The following is a 10,515-nucleotide window of genomic DNA, read 5'->3' as shown; positions in this document are numbered from 1 at the left end:
GACCTGATGTTTCCCACTCCATACCTAACAATGGTGAGGAACTAGGGCCAGCCTTTGTGGATCCAGCACTTTTCTCTAGGCCACAGTTAGCTGCTTAGAGGTTGTGGGAGGAGAAGGATCCTGTTATGACCAATTCTGCAAATGGATTCCAATATGTCTTTACAGTCCCGGGGCCCTGGGAAAGTGTGTAAGTGTGTGTGTATATGTGTGTGTGTGTGTGTGTGTGTTGGGGGTGGAGTTATTCTGGATCATGCCACCTGGAAATCACTGCATCAATGAGACCTGGAGCAGCTCACTTCATTGTCCCCAGAAAGGCATCTTTGCCCAAGAAGAGAACCAAAATCATGGCTCAGGGAGAGATGGCCCCAAGTTATGCATCTTGAGTGTGTTTGCACAGGCGGAGGGGTGGGTAGGGTAGAAGGTTATTCAACAGTCCTGGTTCTCCAGATCTATCCAGGCCCTCCACCTTTATCCATGTGCTCACTGACTGCTCTGTTGGGGGCCTCTTTCTGCCTCCCGGCTGGCGGTGAGCTAAGAGGCTTCCAGTGTCAGGGAATGCTCCACCTCCGGTGTTCAAGGCCACTTTTTGTGCATGTGTGTGTACCTGTGTGCACGCTTTCCCAGAAGCAAGTCTCCTTCTTGTTGTTTTGGGAGCTTCGTGTCCTGGAGCCAGGGCTTTGTGGCTAACGAGTGCTTTGAGAGGATGAAATTCCTGAGCTCTCGCTCGCTGACCCTCTGCCTTCCTTCCTTGGCCAACAGCCCATCCCAGGGAGCGGTGTGATTCTTACCACTGCCTTCACTCCTTGAAAGAACAAACATCTTCACTGCAGCCTCTGAGCGCTGGTGTGAGGTGATTGTTTGTAGTAGATGTTTCCACGACACTCATTTATTTCTTCTGCAAATACAACTGTATCGGGGGAGGGGAAGCAGACAGGCTAGGGTAGGGAGACTGGAACATACGAAGACCTTCCAGTTTCCTATTTACATTCCTCTGTAGGATGAGAAGCTCCTTCCCTTTCCCTGGGTCTCCTCCATCCCAGACTCCTAAAGCTTCCCCCAAACCCATCTTGGTTTCATGCGGCCGAGACGGGGCTGGGCTCCGAGTAAGGTGGAGAGGGGAGGAACCATGTGCGTGAGGAAGCAGCCTTTATCAGGAGAAGTGGGAAAAAGACCCAACTTTGACTGCTTGGAGTCGGGATTCAGTAATGATGAGCAGCAGTGACCAGCACTGGGGGTGGAGTGTGTGTGCACGAGTGTTCCTGAGGGGTCTGTGGCACTTCGCAGCTGAGCCAATGACTCACTCTAAATCTTAGCGACTTTGAGAGGTCATTTTAGTCATCCCCCGGTCTGCATCACGTTTGGAGGGGGTGGTGCGCTGCTCTGGGGACGTGTCTGGGTGCGGAGGGAGAGGGGGTGGGGAGGCGGCGCGTGACCTCTTTGAAAAGATCTCCGGCGAAGGACGTTCCCCGGCTCTCCCGGGCCGCCGGCTCCTGGGTTTCCCCATCATAGACTCAGCGTGGTCCTCTCGGGAACTGCTTTTTGCCGGATGGAAACCGGATGTTGGGTTCCATGGGTGGGCGGGGGCTGCACTTCCCTCAGACCTGTCCGGGGTAATTGAGACCCGCCAGGGTCCCGTTAGAAGCTACCATTTCCTTCACCAGAAACTTGCCACGCAGTGTGAGCCGAGAGAGAAGCGGGCAGAGACGCTATACCGCCTTCTCCCCGGCAATGCGCATGATTCTGCGGCTCTGTGCTCGCCACACTTCAACGCACCTTGAAATGGGCTCGCCTCCTTCGCGCCGCGACGGGCGGAAGGCTGAGCCAATCGGACCCCCGGCTTGCGGGCGGCGCCCAATAGGCGGGCGGCGGGGGCGGTTCCGGAGGCCCGGCCCGGCTAGGCTTCACCGTGGACCTGGCTGCGCTCCGCCCGGGCGAGTAGTGCAGGTGCCGCTGCGCCGGGGCCGGGGAGGCGCGCGCCGAGCCGAGCGGAGCCTAGGAGGGATGGAGAGCTGGCCACCCGGGCTGCAGGAGCACCGGCGCGGGGCGTAGGCGGCGCGAGGCGGGCGCGAGGCGGGCGCTCGGGCGCGAGGCGCGTGCGGGCGCGGGAGCACTTTGCGATAGGATGAGGCTCCGGGCTGGCGCGGTAGTACTATGATTTGGTATGTGGCCACTTTCATAGCAAGTGTGATCGGCACCCGAGGGCTTGCGGCTCAAGGTGAGTTGAAGTGCGGCGTCCCTCCCCTGCCCCTCCCGGCGCCCTCGGCCCCTCGCGCCCGGCCCCTCGGTTTCCCGGTTCCTCGGCCCCCCGGTTCCCCAGCTCCCCAGCGCGCCTTCCCGCGGGCGAGGCTTGGGCTCCGACGCGGGCCAGGCGCGCCCGGGAGCATTGCCGGGGAGGGCCTGGGGGCCGTGGGCTGGAGGGGCGGGCGGGAAGGGGCCAGAGCCCACGGGCTGCCGGGCACTCGGGGAAAGGACGCAGTGGAACCTAGGTCGACTTCGCCCACCACGGGCCCCACGGTGCACACCGGCGCGCCTAGCCCGTCGCCTCCTGCCCGGCGGCCGCCTCCCAGAGCTGCGGGAAACTCTGGCTGCGGGAGTTTGCGGTCTCCGGGCAGGCTGCAGCACGCTGGAGCCCCGCGCCGCGAGGAGCGCCTGCAGGGAGGCGCGACCCGGAGGATCCCTGGGACTCGCGGCACCCGCGTCTAAGGCCCCGGGTTCGCGCGGCCCTGCGGGCGTCCATCGCTCCGCTCGCGCCCCTCCTGCCCACACATCTTGGCAGCTGGAGGTCGGAGCCCCCTAGCAGGGGCGCCCGGTGAGAGGAGGATTGATGAGGCCAGCTTCGAGGTGTGTCCGCTTTTGGCTGGACCCCGCCGGCCCCCGCGCCTCTCAGTCGCACCTGGGCCCCGGCCAGGCAAAAGTTCCCCGGGAGCGCGCCGCAGCCGCGCGGGCCCCACGCCGCCCTCCCCAGGCTGCGAGGCAGAGCTGGCTGGGGGCGGCGGCGGGGGAGGGGAGGGGCGGGGAAGGGGTGTCCCCACGCTGTGAATCCGAGCGGAGGGGGGATTTTCTCTTTCCGCTTTCCTGGGTCTGAGCTGGGGGAGACGCAAGCGGGGAGCCACCGAGTTGGGTGATGCGTGCGTGAGCGCGCGGGCTTTTGCTTTGGAGATGGGCAGAGCGACCTACAAGCCTCTGGGTGGCACCCCCGGCTCTCGGCCCTTGTATGGAAGTGGGAGCGGAGCCTGGAGGGTGCCAGGACTGTGAGCTCAGGGCTGTCAGCGCGCAGACACGACCCGGCTGCGGGCAAGTTCACCAAGCCGGAGGAGATGGCGGCGGGAGAGAACCCGCTGTGGGTGGGAGTCAGCAGGCAGGACTCGCCGACAGAGAACCCTCTCCCAGCGGCATGGGGCACCGGGTGGGCTGCAGGCGCCTCTCACGGGGTCCCCTCGTCACTCGTCTGTGCAGGGGGGTGTGCTTCAAGAAACTTTCCGGAATGGAATGAATATGTCGCCTCTGCTTCTGAGGGGGGGGGGGTGTCTGAAAACAACGAGCAGAGGGCGAAGGGAAGGGTGATTTTGTTAACTGACATGTTGGTCCGGACGGTTTTAAAACTCTTCATTTGTCAGGTGGGAACACTGAGGCAAGGGTGATGGCGGAAGCTTACGGAACGGGGGGTGGATGTGAGGTGGATCGGGCTGCGCTTGACAGTCTGCCTGTAGCCTCATCCTCTCCCCCATTTCCTTGCCGTCTTCCAATGCCCGCATCCTCCTCCCCTCCCGTTTTTGGTATGTTCCTGCTATGGGACCGTCCCTGAAAGCACAAAAGGATGAGCTGGGATCTTTGAATAGAAAAGAGACGCTGAAGGAAGGCTCCGAAATAGCCTCCGAACCTAAGTCAGGGTGGGCAATGGACTTCTTTGCAAGTTTCAGCCCAGAATAAAGGAATGTGAGTTTATACTGCAGCAACACACAGAATCGCAAGATAGAAGGAAGGGCTTCCCAAAATTGAAGGCTGCCTGGCATGAAGGTTATGCCCTCTTTCAGGGTGCAGAGGGGTCCTTCTGTCTGGAATGGCTGGACATGTACCCCTGTCTGGAAGCAGAGGGTGACCTTACTGGTCTTGGGGTCTTTTTTAGCCTCAATTGCTCTGTGTGTGGTAGTTAAGGACCTAGGTCTAGAGCCATATGACTGGGATTCAAATTCTGGCTGTGTCACCTGCCGACCCTGTGACCTTGGACAAATTCTCAACCTCTCTAAATGTCACTTGCCTCAATAGAAAATGTGCTAATAGCATGTACTTTTAGGGTTTTTAGGTGGACATGAGTGTTATAAGGAAACAAAACAACTACCTGTTACATAGTACGTGCTCAGTAAACATTAACATTATTTCCTCAGTGTCCCTGGGATTCCAGGATCCTCTTCAATTTCTTTCCCTTGGGCCATTCAGGGCACTAGGAGCTGAGAATGTGTTGCGGGAAAGTTCAGAAGGCTGCCTGTGTCAGGAAGTAAGACCCCTTTCTGGGCTGACCTTGTCTGGGCAGAACCTCTTGTCCCTGGCATCCCAGGGACACGTGTGCAGGATGTGCGGGCCTCAAAGCTGCTCGGAAGTCCTTTGCAAGGTCTCCAAAGCTGGAGTGTTGTTGGTGGCCGAGGTTTATGGAAGGACACAGCCGGGGAAGTGAGGGCTTGCAGCACACAGCCTCTGGAGAGAGAGGGTGGGCGCCCGCTCGTGTGAGCAGCACCAGCCAGTGTTCACATGCTACTGAGTCTCCCTGTGAGAGCTCAGCTGTTCCCTGACTGGCAGAGGTGACTTCTGGGGCAGTCCCTCAGCAGGAGGGACTTTGAGATGCCACCCTTAGGATTTGGCCATAGCAGGGGCTGCTCTGGCAGAGGCGGAAAGGGATGATGTTGTGTTGGGACCCGACTCTATCAGCCCTCGGGTGCGGGACAGAGGTTGGAATGGGCTCCTCCTTTTGACTTTGAGTGTGTGTGCCTGGGAGGTGATTAAGGTCAGTGGACAGGTTGGGGAAGTGTGGAGAAGAGAGGGGCTGGAGTGGTACCCAGAACCTGGAAGACAGTGATTGGTGTGGACTCAGTATCTCAGACGGCTGCTGAGCCAGCCCGGGGGAGTTCCTACTCTGTGGGAGGACCCTGGGCTGTGCTTAGCTGATTGTGGACCTTGGATAGGGGAGGAAAGTCCCAGACTTTACTCCCACGGCTGCCTCCTCTGTCTGCCACAGATTCTGTGGTTACATTATCCCTGACTACAGTGTCCCCAAATACAGTGAGGTTCTGACTCAGATCCTGCTGGTAGTTGGGCCATTGCCCTCTACTTTCTACCTGGCCTTGACCCATCCTTCCTTTTGGTAATGAAGATGGGAGGGTGGAGGTTTGGACTCAGAGGTTGCTATCAAGACCCCGTGGTGAGCCTACCGGCTGAGAAGGACTTCACTCAGGAAGTGGTCAGTGGCTGGATGGATGTGTGTGTGTATCCTCAGCACACACACGCTGGGGACGGGAGTGTGTCTGGCAGCCTGTGCCCTGTGGGAAGCTGGGGAGACGGGGATGTGAGAAGGGCTTGGCTGAGGGGCAGTGGGAAATCAGCTTTCAGCCGCGGGCCTGTGGCCCTGCATGTGCTGGTCCTGGAGTTGCAGGGTCCTAGATAGACCTTGAGTGGTTTCGTGTTTATGGCTCTGAGACAGAAGGCTGGGATCTGGTTACAGAGGAGCAGAGGCTGCCTCGCTGGAAGATTCTGAGCCCCAGCATCACTCTGGCCCTCACTCCAACCTCCTGTACCTTTGCCTTCTCCCCAGCCAGGGTGCTGGCTGTGTCTTCTTCCTTGGCCCTCTCTTCCTCAGCCCTGCTGGGTGCTTCAAGATGTGGGGGTGGGAGATAAGCTCCAAAGAGGGCTGGGCCTGAGATTTAAGGTAGCTCTCTTCTCCACATTCTGTGGCCTTCTCAGGTTGGGGTGCAGAGTACTTAGGGAGCGGTCCCCTTCCACCTGCTTCCTAGAAGAGGTGAAGCAGCTTGTGTGAAGAGTGGATCTGAATGGTCAAAGAGCTGCAACTGCTGAGAGCTTCTAGCTGTCCAGAAGTGTGTGTGTGCGCACATGCATACATGTGCACATGTGTGTGCGCATACACACATGTTCCTATATGTGTACATATGTGTGTGCCCCTGCATGTGTGTGTATATGTGCCCCTGTGTGTGTATGCACGCTGGCATGTATGTGCATTGCATATGTGTGCACACCTGTGTGTGTGCACATGTGCCCATACGTGTGCATGCACATGCATGTATGCCTGTGTGCACATACATGTGAAACCTGTATGTGTGCCTGCCCACAAGTGCTTGAGTGCCTGTGTGTTTGTGTGCACGTGCGTGGAGTGGCAGGGTGGGGAAGTTAGTGTGCAGACACGAGGTGGGGGCCACTCCTCTCCGTGCTGCAGCCCTGAGAGCAGAGAGACCCTTGGAGCCAACTTCTTGCCTTCATATCCCCTCCCACTATGCCACGGTGCCCTTGGTGCTGCAGTCTAGGCAGCACAGAGGTTACCAGAGTGGCAGGCCTCAGCCCAGGGCCTCTCTGTCTCCCTGAGGGTGTGGCTGTGTCTCAGTTGCTCACTCCAGAGGACTCTGGGGTTGGATAGGCAGCTTATGCCCATTCCCCAAAAGGCACTGCCCATGGGTGTGAGCCCAGTCTGCTGGAGGCAGCTGACCTATTTTTCTTGGGAATCTTCCTGCTTTTCTGTTCTCTCTTGCGTGAATAAGCAGGAGATGGGGCCTCCAAGAGGGCTCTGGAGAAAGAGTCCGAGTGCGCCAGAGCTGGGAGGAGTCTCAGCCGGCCTGACTGTCCTTTCTGAGAAGGTCCCGCTCAGCCTGGCTTTCTGTCCCCTGTGGCCCCTTGCCTCCCTCCTGGTCGTGTGTGCCCCCGAGATGGAGCGGGGGCCTGTGACTTGCACACAGGCACAGACTGTACGAGGTGAGTCACTGTCTTCATTTTCTGGCTTTGGAGTAGGAATGTTGATGTTGCCCGGGGAGTAAACATGGGACTTCGGCTTCCCACGGACTTACTGCCTCTATCTGGCATCTTACCACGGAGCCCAGCCTCCTGGGGGCCGAGCCCACGGTGCCCTCAGTTGGCCAGGTGGCCTGCCGGCTGCAGGGGCGCGTGCACCTGGGCCCTGTGAGTGCCGGGCAGGCCCCTGCCCAGGTGGGGAGAGGGGCAGTGGGGGTGTGGCTTTGCCTCTGCTGAGGAGCCATTAAAGGAGTGGAGCAGAGATTGAATTACTGACTTCCTTCCTGCCAGTGGCTCCTGGGGAAAGGACTCTTGGAAATACAATCTAGCCGAGAGCAAATTAAGGTTGCTAATAGCATCCCGGCCTCACAGCTGCTGGGGGAGCCCAGCCGAGAAGGCTCAGGGCCGGAGCGGCCCCCGCAGAAGGAAGGAGGCTGCTGAGCTTGCACCTCCCCAGTGCCTCTCTCTCCTTAAGGAGCGGCTGGGGCTCCCTGACCCCTGGCTTCCGAACCTGAGAGGTTTGGTGGCGCGTGGGGGCCGGGAGGGCTGTGAGGGCATGAAGGGGAGATCACTGAAGGGTGGGAATGCTCTGAGGTGCTGTCGGGTTGGGTGTGGGGGCTTTCCCGCAGGCAGAAGGCTGTCCAGAACAACCCGTACCCGCCTGCCTTCCTGTAGGGAGAACAGGACACCGTCGGCGTTTTGGGCCAGGTCTCTCCCCCGCCGCCTCGTCCTTTCTGGGTGTTCGCTGTGCTTTGGGTCCCGCCTTCCTCCTGCCTTCCTCTGGGCGTGTGCCTCCCACTTTGTGAGAGCCCCGGGTCTGCCGGCTTCCTGGAATCTCCTGGAGCCTCCTGGCTTGTCAGGGAGGAGGGGTTGGGGGACTATTGGGGGCTGTGCCTTTTTTGGACTCAGCAGGGATTATTTTTAGGCTGGCAGATGGAGGTGGCGGTGGCTGTCGCTGGTATTATTAGACAACAGGCCTGTGGTTTGGAAGTCTGGTGCCCAGAGGAGGAGGAGGAGGAGGAGGCGGCTGCAATAAGGACTTGTACTAATGAGCAACGGATGCTGGTGCTCACTCCGTTCCCCGCCTCCCCAGCCACCAGCCAGACCCAGCTAGGGGTCTCAGAGTCTCAGGCAGAAGGCCAGGCTCCTCAGAGCTGGTCAGAGCCCACCGGGCCGCCTTCTGAGACAGGCCCACCCTGTGGTCCTAGGCTTCAGGGTCTGGGCTGGCAAAACCTGTCCCAAGTGTGGGGTTGGAGTGGCCGACCTCTGGCTCAGGCCCTAAGAAAGGGAAAAGTGAGGGACAGTGGGTGAAAGGCCTTGATCCTGGCGCCTGGGTTGGGCCAGGATGACCTCTGCCCCACCTGCTTTCTGAGAAGGATAGGGACACCATCCGTGCATCGGGCACAGCTGGAACCGAGTAACTGGGTGAGCGGCGCAACTCCCCGTTTGCTCATTTTTCAATGGGAGACAGCGGTGCGTGTGTCAGGAGGCCATTGTGGGCAGGGACTGAGATTCCCTGCGTTCCCAGCACAGAGCCTAGGGTGCAGCAGGCATTCACAGCACGCGAGGCTTGCATGCCAGCTGATGCTCGCCCGGCCCTGCTCCTCACACCTTGCCCTGCACACCTTCCTCCGTATTTACAGCAGTCCTGCTTTCAGGTACCCTCCTTCCCCAGCCCTTCCCCGGCGGAGGAGCTCCAGGTTGTGAGTGCTAGACATGGGCTGTGCCAGGCCCTGGATGCCTCATGGTTCTGCACAGGGGTCCAACAGCAGCCCTGGACTCAGCCACCCACTGGGTACCACCTGGCCCAGAGAGCAGGAGATTTGTACCCTGTGGGCTTCCCAAAAGGTCAGCCAGACCTCTGGGGGCTGCCTTATCTTTCCTTGCCCTCCTACTTTCTCTTCCCCGCCATAACTGCTCCAAAGGGAGCTGGACACACCCCCAAGATACAGATTTACTAGGTTCTGGGCACCGCTATTTCTGGCCTTCTCTAAAGAGAGCTATGGTACCGCATGGGTGCCTTTCCCTGTGCCCACTCCTGACAATGCCGGTTTTCCCCCTTTGAGGGGGGAGCCTGGCCCCTCTGGGCTGCTGTGATGGAGAGGGGCTCAGCACACTCCACCCTCCCCTTCCTCTCATCCTCCTTTTCCTCCCCTTCCTCCCCACTCCCTTCAGGAGCCAGCCCCTCCCCCTTCCAGTCTCCATCTGCCCCCACCCAGGCTCTGGGGTGTTCTGACAGTCTGTGTCTGTGTCCAGCTGGCCTGAACTCACCCTCCCAGGGCTGGGCTCCACACCCGGCCCCTCCTCTGCTCTCCTCTTTGCTCTCCACTTTGCACCTCTTTCGCTCCTGGATGTAGGTTTGGTTTCCCCCTGTATTTGGGTTTCTCTATCTATCCTCCATCTTCCCTCTTTACTGCCAGCCTGATTACTTTTTTTCACATTGAGCTTTTCTGGAGAGAGTGTGTTATTAGACATACTTTGGCTCATAAATGATCAGGCTTAGGGAGAAGTGCTTGTGGATGATGGAGTGAGAGAACATGCCGTGCGTGTGTGTGTGTGTGTGTGTATGCGCATGTGTGTGTGAAGGAGATGACAGAAAACCAATAAATATTCTAGGATCCAGAAAAGCAAGAGGGCTTGGAGCGAGGGTGGAGGCCAGGACATGGGCGCCCACACCACTGCTTTATTCTGGGGAAGCTCCCTCTCATTTTGTCTTGCTTATCCTCTTTGGGATGTGTCCTCTCTGCAGCTGCCTCTCCCTGGTTGAAAGGGTCTTTGGGAAGAGATGCTGGGAGGGGACGGCCTGCCTTGGAGGTAGGCCTTGGGTTGGGTGCTCAGCGCTTAGCCCAGGGGCTGGCTGGGGCTGGGGTGGAATCCCAGCGCTGGGGAAGATTTGAAGAGCCTGCCTCGTTGCTGTGCAGTGAAAATGAGGCTGGCTCGGTGCAAATGAGCAGCCTCACAGCGGGAACCCACGTCAAAGCCAACCCACCTCCTGGCGTTGCCCGCTAGAGCCCTCCACCTGGAAGCCAGCTCACCAGAGCAAACTCCACTGTTGGAGGTGCCTGCTGTCCCCCTAGGCCTCTGTTCCTCCTGCCTGGGCCATAGGGCCAAAGCCCTGGGAAGGAACCACCTTCTGTTGCCCACTCTGCCCTCCTCCAGGTAACCTGGCACCTGGGAATAACTCCCTCCTCTTCCCCTAGGCTCCTGTAGTTTCTTATCTCCTCACAGGTGTGTGCTGTAGACACACACACACACACACACACACACACACACACACCCCTTCTCTGCAAACTCATGGCACCCATTATTCACCCATTCCTCTTGGTCCAGCATCCGCCTTTGTGATCCTGGCTGCTGGGAGGCAGGCTCTCCTGCTGAGGGCCCCTGGGGCTGTGGGGGAGGCGAGGCTGCAGCTGGGCACTCTCCCTGCTTTCCCTGAGGGGCTGGGTTGCAAACTTAGCCTGAAGCAAGGTTGGGGGTGGGGGAATTGGGAAACATGCTGGGGCCTCA

At 59.2% G+C, this 10,515-nt stretch overlaps 1 protein-coding gene across 3 annotated transcripts in view; it reads left to right on the top strand.

Moving 5' to 3' along the window:
* The first annotated feature begins 1,920 nt into the window (after positions 1–1,920).
* The window catches only part of IGSF9B (immunoglobulin superfamily member 9B), a 69,914-nt gene continuing 61,319 nt past the window's right edge, over positions 1,921–10,515 (top strand). Inside the window, exon 1 of one of the 3 annotated variants that reach the window (XM_034934086.3) lies at positions 1,921–2,215. In XM_034934086.3, the coding sequence (XP_034789977.3) occupies positions 2,152–2,215 (64 nt within the window). In that variant the 5' untranslated portion in view covers positions 1,921–2,151. Of the gene's footprint in view, positions 2,216–6,691; positions 6,970–10,515 lie in introns of those variants that run through there. The other 2 variants (XM_034934087.4, XM_008973263.6) reach the window with 2 other exon arrangements.

This window comes from Pan paniscus, chromosome 9, assembly GCF_029289425.2.
Source record: "Pan paniscus chromosome 9, NHGRI_mPanPan1-v2.0_pri, whole genome shotgun sequence".
Lineage (NCBI taxonomy): Eukaryota > Metazoa > Chordata > Mammalia > Primates > Hominidae > Pan > Pan paniscus.
The sequence above is the reverse complement of the archived record's forward strand: the minus strand, read 5'-3'. Positions and strand labels throughout refer to the sequence as shown.